The sequence below is a fragment of the Cynara cardunculus genome, assembly GCF_001531365.2.
Source record: "Cynara cardunculus var. scolymus isolate 2C chromosome LG 6, CcrdV1, whole genome shotgun sequence".
NCBI classification, from domain to species: domain Eukaryota; kingdom Viridiplantae; phylum Streptophyta; class Magnoliopsida; order Asterales; family Asteraceae; genus Cynara; species Cynara cardunculus.
Window position 1 is genome coordinate 19,729,215 of NC_037533.1, and position 15,947 is coordinate 19,745,161.

The following is a 15,947-nucleotide window of genomic DNA, read 5'->3' on the forward strand; positions in this document are numbered from 1 at the left end:
GGGTGGGTGCGCCTGTTGTGGTTCTACAACATGCCAAAACTTAAATGGTGTGTAGTCCTGACCGGTGCATACCCTCATTGGCATTGATCAACAAGTGCCTTCGGTGGCACTATCAGTGGGCCCTGGGTGCCTTCAAGGGCACCATTAGTGATGGGTCCCACTAATGCTATCAGTGAGTGAGAACTCATTGGTATTAACGCTAATTATTCTTTGATTGTTGGAAACCACCTATATTTAAAAGTTTTCAATCTCGTTTGTGAAACATTTAATTCTGACAATTTTCTCTTTCAATTGATGCCATATTGCATACTTTCTTACCAGTAATCATCACACGAGCAGTGTCTGTCTCTGAACGCATGGAAGCGTGAACAATCCCTCACGACGATTCCCGCTTGAAAAAGAACGAGATCGACTTCATAGCAGAGTGATATTCTTCACATATTCTCAAATTCTTCTCTACAGAGCTCATTAATCCAAACTAATCCTCTTCATAACCTCATTTAACTTCAAATTTATCTCCGCTATCCGCGGATGTAGCTTATCTGCAGCAAGAAATTCATGTACGACACTATCGATCTCAATATAACTACAACCCGGGGTCGAAATATCCTCTTTCTCGATCTTGGATTCCCTTATTCGTCGTACGTTCTCCCATTGTCCCAAAGATGCATACAGATTCGAAAGCAGAAGATGCCCTTCACCTCCTCCGTCACCTGCTTTGATAACATGATGGATAATTCTCTCTGCGAGACCTGCATTTCCATGAACTCTACAAGCACTCAAGAGGGCTCTCCAGATAATGACATCAGGATCCATATCCATCGTTTTGACGGCTTTGAATGCATCTTCAAGTCGGTTTGCACGACTCAGAAGGTCTATCAAGCATCCGAAATGCTCAATTTTCGGAGAAATCCCCCATAAACGCTCCATATTGTAAAAGATCGCAATCCCTTCTTCAACTTGGCCCGAATGGCTACACGCATTAAGAATGCTAACAAGCGTGACGTTATCTGGCTTGATGCCTTTTGCTAGCATTTCATCGAACATCTGGAGTGCTTCTCTACCAAGCCCGTGCATCGATAATCCTGAAATCAAGCTCGTCCATGTCAGAAGATCTCGTCTGTCGGTTTCATCAAAGACTTGTTTTGCGCAATCTATTTTCCCGCATTTTGCATACATATCGATTAGAGAAGTTGCGATGTTCGAGCTTTTTGGAACGCCATTTTTGTCTATGTAAAAATGTATCCATTTTCCTTGGCTGATTTGACCAAGATGAGCACAAGCCGATAGCACGCTAACAAAAATTGCTTCATTAGGCTCGAGATTACCTTCAGCCAACATGTCGTTAAAACACCTTAGAGCATCATTATACATCTCGTGCCCGACGTAACCAGCGATCATCACCGCCCATGACACCTCGTTTCTGTCAGGCATTTTTATGAACAGTTTTTCAGCTTGAGGCATGTTGCCATTCATAGCATACCCTTTAACCAAACTAGTCCAGGTGATTGTATCTCGTTGAGGCATTTCATCGAACACTTTCTGGGCAGAAACCGTTCTTGAATACACAACATACATACTCACTAAAGCATTGCCCACACATACATCCGAATCATACCCATGTTTAATCACCATGGTATGACAGTTTTGACCAAAAGCCAACAATGTTCGCTGGCGTGAACAAGCTGTAATCGTAAATGTAAAGGTGTAATCATCTGGAACCGCTAAAGAATGGCGACCACCATACAGAAGCATCTCTTTGAAAAGATACAGTGATTCTTCGGTGAACGATGTTTTGGAATAAGCTTGAATGACGAGATTCCATAAAAAAGTGGGTGGTAATGATGGGTATTCACTGAACACCTTCCGTACGGATTTAAGTTTTCCGTGCGTTCTGTATGACCGAATTAATTCTCCGATTAGATTATTGCTCCCTCCTAATGATCTAAATACGATTTGGGCGTGAATTTGCTTAGTTTGGGTCAGTAATCGTACGTGTTTTAACAGCTGATACAGACGAACATTTAGTTGGGTCATGGGTTGTGTGAGAAAGGTGTTCGATGAAATGCCTGACAGAAAAATATTCAGTCATCCAAGCATTATATCCCCCTTTTTTCCAGCGAACAGCAACAAAGATGGACATTTTTATCATCAAATAAACCCCGACTCGACTCTTTTGATGATTCGTTAATCAACCCCAAATTATCGACGATCGAAGTAAATACTAATGGAGAAATAATGCATCGAGTGGGGTTTCCCAAATTATCGATGTATCGAAGTAAAAACTAACGGAGAAATAACGAGAGGACATCAAAAACCACTCCAAAGCCTCAAATAATCACAAGAACCACACATTCTCGATCGTTTATACAAGACGTTACAACACCAAAAACACATACTTATTCCGAAACAAGTTATTCAAGCAACACACACGCAGTCAAAACGTTTGTAACAATCTTTCTTTGAACAACATATGTAAGAAAAGGCGATCTCCGAAACTCAGCTCAGCATCTTTCAAGATTCTGTGTTACACGAAAAGCCCGAAGCTTTTTTTCTCTCCAGAAATTCCATGTTGAATCTGATCTCAGGTCATCAAACTTCTGTTGTGTTCTCAGTCACCCCATTGGATACATCTTGTTGATGTTGCTTGTCGAATTGGCTGAAATTTCCCTTTGCCATGAAGAGCTGCGCATGATGGTGCTTACAGTAAAGCTGATGCTCGTGAGCCACGTAGTTCGACGGACTTATGACACACCCTCCGAAGCTGCATTTGAAACAGGCCCTGTGGTATGCATTTCCATCGACACCCACCTGAAAACGACCATCAAGACTGTTAAAGGTAAGATCTTTATGATATAAATGCGTATTTATGTACATTTTGGCCATGTTTGCAGCTTATTGAAAAAACCCCATTTGGTAATAAACCATAAGTTGGCTTTTTAAAAAACTACTACATGCAACATTCAATAAGCTCCCAACTCCGAAGGCTTTTTCACAAATGAACCCCCTCGTCTTTTAGGTCATTTCACACTGTTATCTAGCTTATCAACTAGTTTTTACCAAACGAGTGAGCTAACAACTGGTTTTTCAGCTAACATCTAACTTATCAACCAGTAACTAGCTTATCAGCCAGGTTTTACAAAACGTGACTAATTTATTGGCCAAGAACTAGCTTTTCAACCAACGCCTAGCTTATTAGCCAACAACTAGCTTTTGGCTAGTTTTTTTATAAAACGTGACTAATTTATCAGCCAACAACTAGCTTATCAGCCAACATCTAGCTTATAAGCTAGTTTGCCAAACATAGCTTTAGACTGCAACATATCCAGATATGTCTAACAAGTGTGATATTACCTTTTCAATTGGGTAGACGGTTTTCTTGCACGTTACACATTTATCTTGTGTTCCACCAAACATACTTGATACTCTGCTGTTAGATTGGCCCTGAAAGTTTATAAAAAATGAGTATTGGCACATCGATAATCATGCACACATGATACAATACTCCATGGTTGTTTTGTTCCTAAGATTTCTTATCTTACAATGCATTCATCTCAAATGTTTAACTGTGTGTGCAATTAGCTCCAAAAAATTGGCAATAAGTCTCGAGCCTTTGGGGCTCCTCCTCATAGGTCACCAATTCGAGTCCTGCAAGTTCAATGGGGATTTCCTGGGCCTTTGGAATTAGTTGAGGTTCGTGCAACGTGGCCCAGACACCCATGGGTAACATAAAGAAATTGTCTGTGCAAAAGGGTTTGTAACTGGCAACCACTGGGCAGGCCACTTCAAGAGCTTAATGGGAGAGGCAAGTGATGTATACAACCACCTGTTAGGTGGCTGACTTAAGATCCCATTGCCCACAAGGAAGAAGCCTGGGGCAAGTTTTGTAACATCCCAGACCAACCTTACCAGATATTGTCCGCTTTGTCCACACACTTGGACTCACGGTTTTTAGAACGCGTTTGATAGAGGAGGTATTCAGTCCTTTATAAGGCAACCTTAGTTCCCCTCCCCACCCGATGTGGTTAAACAACATGAAATAAGATTAAAACAAGTAGGGCATCACGATAATGTTTTTTATTGTTAAGTACCTGATCGGATCTATCAGCTCTAGCGGTTTTGGGGGTACCTACATGACAAAGAGAAAATTAGTAGCAACGTTACAACGTCTCTTCCCTTGAAAATTACAACAATTTCATATCCGGGTGCATTTCATGCCATGTTTTGCAACCGTAAGATAACTTATTTTTCGAGCTTATTAATAAAGCCCCACTTAATTAGCCATAAACTAGCTTTTTGAAAGACTACTTCCAGTAGCGTTTCAATAAGCTCTTAAAGGGCTTTTTTTCTTCTTCCAATTATGCCCCCTATGCTTTTCCGATTTGTTTTTTTAACATGTCATTTCAAGTCATTTTACACTATGATATCAATCTCCGCATACAAAGATTCTCTTTTTCTGTTGCTCCCCCCGTCCCAAAATAAACGTCCACAATGAAAATGACTCGCAGTTTTAGGAATATGTAATCATTACACTTTTCAATTAACTAAATGACACTTTTACCCTTAATAATAGAGAAAGAAACAGTAAAATCGACTAACCTTCAAAGCTCTTATCCAAACTGCCGGTCATTTTGAAGAGTTGATTGAAGTGAGGTTGACAGTATAAAACTCCTTCAAAGGAGCTGTAATTACTCAACTGCAATAAACAAATCGAAAGACATCACTAAAAAGATCGGTTTTTTCATATCGAGAATATTGAACAACACGAATTAGAAGCAGATATTTGAGTCATAGGGGATGTCTTTTTGATGCTTAACGAGCCACGAACAACAATATCTGAATCTATAATTACATGAAAGTTTCAAATTCAGAGTTATGAACCCAAGAATACCTCAAATTTTCAAGAAAACTTCATCAGATAAATCAATAAGTTCTGTTCTCGTTATTTAAAATCGATAATTACACAAAACCAAGATCATAAATAGCGAAAATGTTCATTGAAACAAAAAAAGAACCCTCAAATTGTTGAGAAATCTCTATCAGATGAACCAAAACTTCGAATTTTGGTCACTTTAAATCAATAATCACGTTAAACCAGATCATAAATAGGAAACAGATTCATGAAAACTAGAAGAGCCCTCAAATTGTTACGAAATCTTTAGAACGAGCGAAACCATCAACTTTGGTTACTTTTGAATCAATAATCACACAAAACTCAGATCAAAAACAGCAGGAAAGATCCATTAAAAACTAAAAAATTCCATCGAATTATCAAGAAACTTCAATCAGGCAAGCAAAAACATCAACTTTGTTTCTCTAAATCAATAATCGCAAAGAACCCAGATCAAAAACAGCACAAAAGATTCATTAGAACTAAAAAATCCATTGAATTATCAAGAAACTTCTATCAAGTAAACAAAAACATCGACTTTGGTTACTCTATTCAATAATCACAAATGACCCGGATCAAAAACAGCTAAAAGGATTCGTTTAAACTAAAAAATCCATAGAATTATCAAGAAACTTCTATCATGCAAACCAAAACATAACTTTGGTTACTCTAAATCAATAATCACAAAGAACCCAGATCAAAAACAGCTAAAAAGATTCATGAAAACTAAAAAAACCCTTGAATTATCAAGAAACTTCTATCAGGCAAGCAAAAACAGCAACTTTGGTTACTCTGGATCAGTAATCACAAAGAACCCAGATGAAAAACAGCAGAAAAGATTCATTAAAACTAAAAAATCCATCGAATTATCAAGAAACTTCAATCAGGAAAAAACAAAAACAACAACTTTGGTTACTCTGAATCAATAATCACAAAGAACCCAGATGAAAAACAGCAGAAAAGATTCATTAAAACTAAAAAATCCATAGAATTATCAAGAAACTTCTATCAGGCAAACAAAAACATCAACTTTGGTTACTCTAAATCAATAATCACAAAGAACCCAGATCAAAAACAGCAGGAAAGATTCATTAAAAAACTAAACAATCCATCAAATTATCAAGAAACTTCAATCAGGCAAGCAAAAACAGCAACCTTGGTTACTCTAAATCAATAATCACAAAGAACCCAGATCAAAAACAGCAGGAAAGATTGATTAAAAAACTAAAAAATCCATCGAATTATCAAGAAACTTCAATCAGGCAAGCAAAAACATCAACTTTGGTTTAAATCAATAATCACAAAGAACCCAGATAAAAAAACACCTAAAAAGATTCATCTAAACTAACCCCCCTCCTCCTGAATTAACATGAAACTTCTATCATGCAAACCAAAACATAACTTTGGCTACTCTAAATCAATAAGCACAAAAAACCCAGATCAAAAACAGCAAAAAAATTGGTTAAAATCCAAGAATCAGACCAATAAACCAACATCTGGTAGAAACAACACCATAATTCTAACAAATAAAGACTGGATCATGAGATTATAATCATCAAAAAGAAATTGAAAAAAAAAAAACCTTGAGAGTCCCCTTGCAATGGTGGCATCTGAAACAAGCCCTATGATAAACTCTATTGTCAACTGTGAGTTCATCCACCAAGTAAACAGTCTTCTCACAAGCCTTACACTTCTGTGTAGTTCCTCCATAAGAAGCCATTTTTGATTGTCTTTCTGTATATAAACCTTAAAAAGAATTCAAGACCCAGAAACGATCGGACGAAGAAAACCCAAAAAGCAAATGGAAATCGGTGATCGATCAGGAAAAGAGAAGAAAAGGAAACCACTTTGTGAATATGTTGGTGTTGGTGGGAGTCTAATTAGAGGGCGGGGGGTTTACAGCAAGATCGTGAGAAAGGGGAGGGAGTCAAACACTGTTCTGTAGCTGTCAATTGTGGGGTTATATTTGTAATTATGTGGGGCCACGAGGGTGATTATATATAAGATGGAATTCGTGTCATTTTACTGTATTGCCCTTTCTTGTATACTTGTCGTCGTGTTTTAAGGAGGGAATTGATGTCCTACGTGACCAAAAAGTACTGATTTTCACAAAGGCATTCCATATTCAAACTTCCAGTGTGTTCTCACAGTAAAGAATATTGAAAAGAAATACACACACATATATATATATATATATATATATATATATATATACATACTAGTGATGTATTCGTACGATGCAACGCAGGTGAGTTTCTAAACCCATATAAAGTTGAAGGGTTAGGGTGAGGTACATACATGATTTGAAACCTTTTCTGATATTATTGTTTCAAATTTCAGTTTATTTCAAGAAAAAGAAGAACTTTGAATTTGAATTTGGGTTTAGAATAAGAAACAAATAAAGTATCAAACAACTTTGGGAAGAAAAAAAATATTTTTTCATGTAAATATGGCTTACTTAAATCTAAAACTTTGACCAGACAAATGATATGTTTTAAGCATTTGTACATTATGCATAATAGTTTGTACTTAAGAGATTTTGAATCTTTTACATAAATTGATAGTACTTTATGCTTTAAGACTTGTAATTAAGACTTTTGTCTAAATGCTTATTAATGTAGTATAGATATATATAAAAGAATGTGAACATTTTTTTTGTTATAGTCAATCAGATATGATATTATATTTTATCACATACGATACACATGTCATATTAAGTCTGGAAACTGTTCACAACACGACACACAAGGCGGACCTATTAAGCTCCAAAAGGGGTTCCGTACACCGCTCAACCTATTTTTGTAGTATATCTTTTTAGGATATGAAAGATGCACCCACTAAACTTTGAAAGGTGTTCGGAATATTAGAAAATACAAGGAACATTAACTAAAAAACCGGAAAAAGTCCTTCGAAATCAACTAAAAAATCGGAAAAAGCTGTTTGAAATCAACCAAAAAACTAAAAAAATCCATCAAAATCAACTAACTTAAGATATCTCTCAAAACGGTAAAAATCAACTAAAAACAAGCTGGACGATTTTACAAGCCTTTGATCCACCATAAAGATGCACTCACTCGACAAAAATCTTGGGTCCGCTACTGACGCCACATGACCCTCTTCAGGATTAATATTCATCATAAATAACATATTCATGATCATATAATAAATATAAAAATGTTATTCATCATGGATCACACATTAATTATGACTATAAGCATGTTTCATAACTGAATCGAATTTTCAGTATATTCTCACAGTAAAAAATCTCTTTCTCTCACACATGCACGCAAAGAGAATGACAAAAGATGGAGTAAAATCGATATCAAGCATCATTCATTGTCTCAATTACAAACCAGAAAACAAACCGAATAACAAGATTTGAAATTTTTGTAAACCAAAATGCTCAAAAACCAGATCAAGCTTATTCAATTCAGTTCAATTCGGATATGACATTTCCAACAATCACCCTTACTAATCATTCCTGAGTAATTATGTCAACAAATCAACAAAACTGATCAAAGTAATATAATACTATATAAAATTGTTATTAAAGTTATCCAACTTTCAAAAGCAGTTATAACAACTATTCAACTGTCAAGAGAATTCAAATTTTGACCCTGATATTAATCAGATAAAAAATATATTACTATATATTGCAATTTACAACAGATCTAGAGAGAATCTTGGAAAAAAAAGAACCAGAGAACTATGAAAAAACGGATGAAAAAATATATCAAAATTGATATCAAATTAAAGATGATAAATTATCCTTTTTTTAGTGTAATTTGTTTTACTCCAACTTTTTTTTTTTGGATTTCATAGCTTTTTGATTTAAAAATTAAGGTGAAATATTTGTACTTTAAAGAAAGATGGGATAACAATTTTTTTAATCACATCCATTAGATCATCTCAATCCAACGATTTGGATGTGTTCTTTGGTTCTTTCTTCTCTCAAGGTTCTTCCATGATCTCATCCCTTTACCAAAAATTTAGAGAGAATTTTAAACCTATAATCGTAAAACATTACTATTTACACCAAATATGCACTTAATAGTAACGTCAATCGAGTTTGGTACGTTGACGATTAAAGCTTGATTTAACAACGATATGTAATCCAAATAAAGTAAAAACAACGTAAAAATAAAGCAAGAAAAAGAAAAGATAAAAGACAAATGATACATTGGTAAAGGGAAACCCCCCAAAGACGGTAAATATATATAGAAATGGCAACGGGCCGGGTATTGGTATCCCCGTCCCCGAAACCGATAGCTAAAACCGTCCCTGTAACCGCCCTGATCCTTGTTGGGGATCCCCATCGGGTCCCCGTGGTTTCCCCGACCCCCATTGGGGAACCCGTTAAGGGTAAAAATCATCCTTTTCACCGTTGGTTATAACCGAACCCGAAACCGAAACCCGAACCCGTTCTGAAAAAAATTACAATATGCTAATTTTCACAATTAAAAGTAAATTACAATTTTTTTAAAGATGTAAGTTTAAATGTCTCAAACATAATCGAACCATTACAAACAATGTATTAGATTACAATCTAAAACTAAACAGAAATTCAAAAATCATACAACTAAAATCACGATTTTAAACAAATAAACTAGATTTTTTCGTGAGCTTTATTTGGGTTGTTGAGGTAAAGTGGATAAAAGTCTTTTAAATTTTAATGTTATTATTTTGTTTTAATGATATTATATATATATATATATATACATATCGGGCCGGGTCGGTGATCACCATCCCGCCCCCCTCCCCTGTTAAAATCCCCGAATTTGTCCCCAATCCCCGCCCCGCCCCCGATAAGATATCCCCAAACCCGGCCCGAAAGTTTCGGTTTTCACCATCGGTTTCGGTTTTTTTTGCCATCCCTAAATATATTAGGCAACTTCAGTTACCATCAATCCATTAAAGCAATTTGACGTCATTTATGATGGTAGGCACGAAGATACGACAATAAAGAGTAAATACGATAAACGAAAGTAAAAGGTGGAAAGTACTAAATTAATTGTATGGCACTCTCGAGAGCTACAGGTGAATGTATTAAGTGAACTATCGATCCGCTTCTCTTTTAGCCACATGTTGGATTTATGGGTCTCCGAGCACTAACGTCAGGTTGGGTGATGACGACGTCGTATGGACGTGTCGTGCACAACGTTCCATCTGGCGACAAATCGTTAGTACAAGTGACACCCGAGATAACTTTAGAGTCGTGTCTTCATAAATGACACTAGTTTTGGTATAAATAATTATATTGTATTAGTGTGTATGCATATACAAGTATACATTACGTATCCATGCATATTGACATACAATAAATACATACATATATATAGGCCTTAAATATTTTAAGAACCCAAAAAAAAATATATCTTAGTATTCATAATGAATTTTATTCATGAATATTGTTACGATATTTATCATGAATATTTTAGAGTAAATTATGATTTTCATCCCTATGGTTTGTTAATATGTTCCATTTACGTCCCTGTAGTTTAAAAATTGGGATTTTAGTCTAGGGATGAGAATGGGGCGGGGATCCCAATACCCATCCCCGTCCCCGATCCCCCGTATGTGTCCCTGTCCCCAACGGTGAAACGGGGGTTTTTTATACCAAAAAACTATACAATATTACTATTTATTGAACTAGTAAAAAGACTACCAAAATATTAAACTAAGACTTAAACAAGACCAAAAAGTTTAAACTAATTTAGTCTATGATTTGTAATTTATTGATTTTTTTGTCTCTGGACTAAATTCCTACCTTTTTTTTATTAACCTGGATATCCAACCCGCTATGCGAGCCGATTAATCCCAATGCGACCACCTGCTTTGCAGATAGCACGGAGTCACCGCATTTGAACCTCCGTGACCACAAGAGAATTTTTATTCCTCCTTGGATTTGAATCTGAAACCTCCTGGTACTTTTGGCCTTTGAAGTCAAGCTCAAACTAATCAGGCACCACCCTTGTGGTTCAAATTCCTACCTTTAAGTACAAGGGCAAAAAGAATAAAGAATTATAAACCACAGGGGCCGAAACAAGAATAAATTGTAAATCATAAAGAACAAAAATAACAATGAATTAGAAAACCATAGGTACGAAAACCACAATTTCTCAACCATAGGGATGAAAATCGTAATTTTTAACAAACCACAAGGACAAAAACATAATTTACTCAATATCTTAACAAACCTCCCCCTCTCTCCGAGTGATATCGAGGATCAAACGAGAACATGGTCAAAAACTTAAGCAACTGTATGAGTGATTCACCACATATTAATTATTCAACAATCCATAAAATAAAATAAAATAAAATAAAAAACCACATATCTTGTTTCATTTTCCAATTTTCAATTATTAAATAAAATAAAATAAAGTAAAATAAAATAAAAAGACAGTGGAAACCAACCTAAACACAACTGCTGTGACTTTTGACCTGCAAATGGTCATCATTTTGGCATGAAGAATCGAATTATAAAACTAAAGTTTTCAGAAATTTAGATTCCAAAGAACAAAGAGGAACATGTTCACAAAGAGAGTAATAGTTGTGCCAGATAGAATGTCTAAGGCAAATGTAGGTCCTATTTTTGGCTTAATATATACTCTTATAACGAATGGAAAAAAATATACGTTACCCTCTGAAACGCACCGTCCTACGAAATCATGGCGGCTTAGAGCGAGACGGATATGCCTTTTCAGTAAGAATTATGATATCTTTTGGTTTGTTTTTCTTGTAGTTCAATTGGGTTAACATCCAAGTTACTTGTTAGTTCAGATTATATCGAGTTTGATGGCAATTCAACATGGGGTTATAGAAAAGATGGAATCTGATTTTGATAAGGTGTCCATTGGTGGGATTTCGTGGAAAACCGATGAGGGTCAATAGAAAGAGTATTTTAACCATAATTACTAAAAAACTCTTTCATTCAACTCTCATCGGTTTCCCACGAAATCTCACCAATGGACAACTTACCAAAATCGGATTCCATCATTTCTATAACCCCATGTTGAATTGCCATCAAATTCGAGATAATCTCAACTAACAAGTAACTTTGAATGTTAACCCAATTGAACTAAAACAAGAGCAAACCAAAAGATCTCATAATTCTTACTAAAAATCAGAATTATGAAGCAAATTTATTAAATTACTAAGGGGCCGTTTACTTAAACGCTTACCCGGTAAGCACTTATCGGTAAAATTCAACACTATTGCTTACTTACCGGGTAAGATTTTATTCACTAAAACGCATCGTATGTATGCAACAATTTATCCCGGTAAGCGCTAACCATGGTAAGAGTCGCCATCCTCACCTACCAGGTAAGACATTCTTGCCTTCGCTCTTACCGGGTAAGATTCTTAGTCCTCGCCATATTCATCCGGTAAAGTAAAGTGACTTGGTAAGTACTTACTCGGGGTAAGCGTTTGGTAAATGGCACCTACGTTATCAATATCAAGTTAAAGCCCTAAAACTTTCCACAATTCTTTTGCCAACCTCACTGTCCCATGTCAAGTCCTATCCAATCCAGTCCTGTCTAAATACCAAATGCATATACAAATGAGAGTGCCCCTTTCAAGAGGACCAAAAGTAGCAGCCTTGTTTAAAAAGAATAAGGAAAACAATACCACCATGAAAATTGAAGGACAGGGTATATAAATGTCTAAAAAAGGTTGTTTTCACAAAGTAAAATTGCTACAATCATTCATGTGATATGGGTTTGGTTTTAACATGATTCATCCTCTTGGTTCTTTAACTTGAAAGTCTCACTCAAAGTACTAAAATGATTTATAAGATAATTTATATTCGTTGATGGAGATTTACGGAAACTAAACCAAACCAAACTAACCCAGTATATCCCTGTGGGGTTTGGAGGCAGATGTACGCAAACCTAATCTCTACTCCAAAAACGTACAAAAACTAACAACGAAATCTTAAATCTACATGTACGATGGCCAGTAGTACCTCAGTGGGAAATAGGAGTTAACTCTAAACCACAAACCAAACCAAAGGAAATGAGCCCATTATATCCCACCCGAAGGTGGTGTCTTAGGGGGTAAGATGTATGCAGACCGGCCTCTACCCTAAAGAGCAGAGCGATTGTTTCCGAGAAACCTCCGGCTAGTAAGAAGTGTGTCAAAGTGAAAAAAACAGATAAGCTAAGATTTGAAAAGCTAGATATGAGTAAGCATTAACAAAATAAATAGAAAGAGTTGCAAACAAGAAACTGTTTGCTGCATATAAGAATGAACAAGATTCAAGAAGTAGGGCCGTTGGTTGATTTTCAAAATCACTTGAGATGCATGAGAAGAAAAATAAGCATTGTCATCAGGCTATTTTAGGAAGTATATAATATTATATACGACAAATGCAACATATAAACTCACTAACCCTCCTAACCTTTGGTGAAGTTTGAACCCCTGACCTTCTGGGAAGCCAAATGCTCGGATACTGCTAGGCCAAAGACGCTTTGATATCAGGCTTTTTTATGTGCTTCTTCTCACATTACATCTCTAACATGGATCTCATAGCAGCATTCTGAAATAAATGCAGAACAAGAATGTTAGAGTTTAGAAGTAGGCACATGGAAATTTCATACTACAAAATGCATAGATGTGTTAAAGGGTGTAAGTTTATAACAAAAGGTTTTCAGTAAGCTATAAATTGAGGAAACAATGATTAAAGAAAGGCAATAATTTCAACTTTTGCTTGAAATTCCTGGAAGAAAATATGAACACGATGTTGTAGCATGTATGACAATTAACCTAACCAAACCAAACCAAACGAGTACAGTATATCCCACTCAGAGGTAGGTCTATCAACCGCCCTCGTCTAAAACATAGGTTACAGGTGTTTCTGATGTGTGTTTTTTACCTTTTTATAAATGACAATAAATAACTCAAATCAAGTGGTAGCAACGAAAACTTGCAAAACGTAAAGGACGTGCTCACAAGATGGTTCAAGAAGGTAGACGACTACACGCCAGCTTCATCACAATGAGAGTTGCCAATAAACATGTTTGAATTTATAAAGCTCTCAGTGTAACCAAGCGTATGTATGTGGGAGTACTAATGCACTGTGATTGCTACTTGTAATACACATTAAAATTCTTGCTATATTCTAAGAGAAAGCAGCAGTAGGTTCAGAACCTGTACTACCCACAACACAAGAAAATGCTATGAAGCAAAGTAAAAGAACTTCAAGGTTAAGTTGTAGACACATGGTGGAAGAAGAATAGGGATGTTTTAATTTTTTTGGAGACTCTGTTACACCTAAAACTTTTGATTACACTGCAAAATGAGATAACAAAGATACACATATACAAATTATACATGCAATGATGAGACGTATTAATTTTGCCTTTTGATAGAAATGATAAAGGCACTGAGGTGGGCTATAGTTTTACATTCGTTGATGAAATGCTATAAACAATGTAAAACCAAATCACCCAATTAACATGCTAAAGAATGGCCTTGAAGAAGAACATAAACACTTAGAAATAAGATGAAGATTGTCAAAAGAGATGATAAGTCTTTGGTACAACTTGGATTATCTGAGAGACAAGGCAATCTTTCACACTTTGAAGACGTGTGTCGAAGACCCACATCAATTATACTTGGATAATTTCTTCCCAATATGTGTCGGAAGGTGGAACCGTTTTTCCTTACTTCTTTGGAGAGTAATACCATCGGTTCCACATATCTCACACGGTATAACTACAACAATATCAACTTTATATGACGCCAGATATGGTTAATTGTTTTAATAAACAACTTTATAGAACTTATGTGTATAGGACGAGAAAATGGTGCATCCTATGTAAAAATTGTTACAATAAGTTGATATTACATTTTTGGACGTTCTAACAAGTTTTTAAGACCCTTTTAAATAAAGAGTTCTATTAATCCTTTTATATGACATTATTTGGTAAAATGTCTAAAACGACAAGGGCTGGATAAGAAAGCTAAGAAGACACCTTATTTCAAAAGTGTCGTTAAAAACTTGTTCAAAAATCCAAAATCGTACTATCAACTTATTGTAACATTTTTATCACAATTGTTGTAGGTAACAAAAGCCAAAGTCTACCACTTTAAGGCCTGTTAATCACTTCTTATTAAAACTGGAAAACATAATTGCCATACAATGCAAAGATATTTGAGATCATGAGCAAGGTTCTACATAGCGTGTGGCATGGCGTGGCGGCGAGGCCAACTCTCAAGCCTTAGAAGCCACGACAAGGTTGACGTTTTTTCAAGGCGTGACTTATGACGGCAAATCTTTGTATCACATATAATATTTATGGACATTTCATTTAAAAACCATCTAATTCTAACAAACTATGCAAACCATAATCAATGGTTGTGTTTGGAAAAATAGATATATTTATGAACAATTATCATGATTCATTAATTATGATTGAGATATATATGGAAGATAATAAAGTTCATTTTGTTGTTGACTAAGTTAGTAGATGGTTTGAATAAGTTCCTAAAGTTTAGGAGCCAGTAAGTTTGATTTAGTCTATTTTGTTGCCTATTTTATTTCCTAGTTTTTGGGTTAGTTGATGTTGTTTTATTGGCTATTTACTAAAAGGGTAATCGCGCAATACAGCGAGATACATTTTGATTTTAATGTTTCGTTTTATTCTGTCCCTACCGATATTATAATACGGTTTTATGTGGTTTTGAGAAAAACGATAAGGTTTTTATTTTTGAATAAAATATAAATTTGTGAAGATATCTTAAAATTAAAAAAAACATATCGATATTAGTGTCAAATTAAGTATTTAAAAGTTCTTGTTTTGTTGTGTAATTTCTTTAATTCAACTTTTTTTATTATAATTTAATTTAGGTTTAATAAGGTAATTAAGTTTTCTGTTAGAAGACAACTAGAAACGTACTCGCGCAATGCAGCGAGATATATCATGATTTTAATATTTCATTTTATTATTTATCTCAGTTGATGTTATAATATGACTTTATGTGATTTTGAGAAAGCGATGATGTTTTTATTTTTGAATAAAATATATGTTTGAAGATATCATAAAAATTTGAC

General features: G+C 35.3%; 2 protein-coding genes and 1 long non-coding RNA gene across 3 annotated transcripts in view; all 3 read right to left on the reverse strand.

Moving 5' to 3' along the window:
• Positions 1-243: 243 nt before the first annotated feature.
• Positions 244-2,056, reverse strand: LOC112514322 (pentatricopeptide repeat-containing protein At2g20540-like). Its single transcript, XM_025120732.1, has one exon. The coding sequence runs from the start codon at positions 2,035-2,037 to the stop codon at positions 469-471; it is 1,569 nt and encodes a 522-aa protein (XP_024976500.1). The 5' UTR covers positions 2,038-2,056; the 3' UTR covers positions 244-468.
• A 254-nt stretch (positions 2,057-2,310) lies between these two features.
• Positions 2,311-6,780, reverse strand: LOC112514323 (LIM domain-containing protein WLIM1-like). Its single transcript, XM_025120733.1, has 5 exons — positions 6,474-6,780; positions 4,600-4,696; positions 4,092-4,129; positions 3,355-3,444; positions 2,311-2,811 (listed from the first exon to the last, which is right to left on the reverse strand). The coding sequence occupies exons 1-5, from the start codon at positions 6,609-6,611 to the stop codon at positions 2,593-2,595; spliced, it is 582 nt and encodes a 193-aa protein (XP_024976501.1). The 5' UTR covers positions 6,612-6,780; the 3' UTR covers positions 2,311-2,592.
• A 6,253-nt stretch (positions 6,781-13,033) lies between these two features.
• The window catches only part of LOC112514973, a 4,051-nt gene continuing 1,137 nt past the window's right edge, over positions 13,034-15,947 (reverse strand). Inside the window, exon 3 of the long non-coding RNA XR_003069452.1 lies at positions 13,034-13,430. This is a non-coding gene — a long non-coding RNA (uncharacterized LOC112514973). The remainder of the gene's footprint in view (positions 13,431-15,947) is intronic.

Coding starts and splice junctions, on each gene's coding strand:
- LOC112514323 (XM_025120733.1), bottom strand. CDS start 6,611: ATGGCTTCTTATGGAGGAACTACACAGAAGTGTAAGGCTTGTGAGAAG. Junction 4,130..4,599: donor TTTGGATAAGAGCTTTGAAG/GTTAGTCGATTT, acceptor TTTGTCATGTAG/GTACCCCCAAAACCGCTAGA. Junction 3,445..4,091: donor GAGCTGATAGATCCGATCAG/GTACTTAACAAT, acceptor ATAAACTTTCAG/GGCCAATCTAACAGCAGAGT.
- LOC112514322 (XM_025120732.1), bottom strand. CDS start 2,037: ATGACCCAACTAAATGTTCGTCTGTATCAGCTGTTAAAACACGTACGA.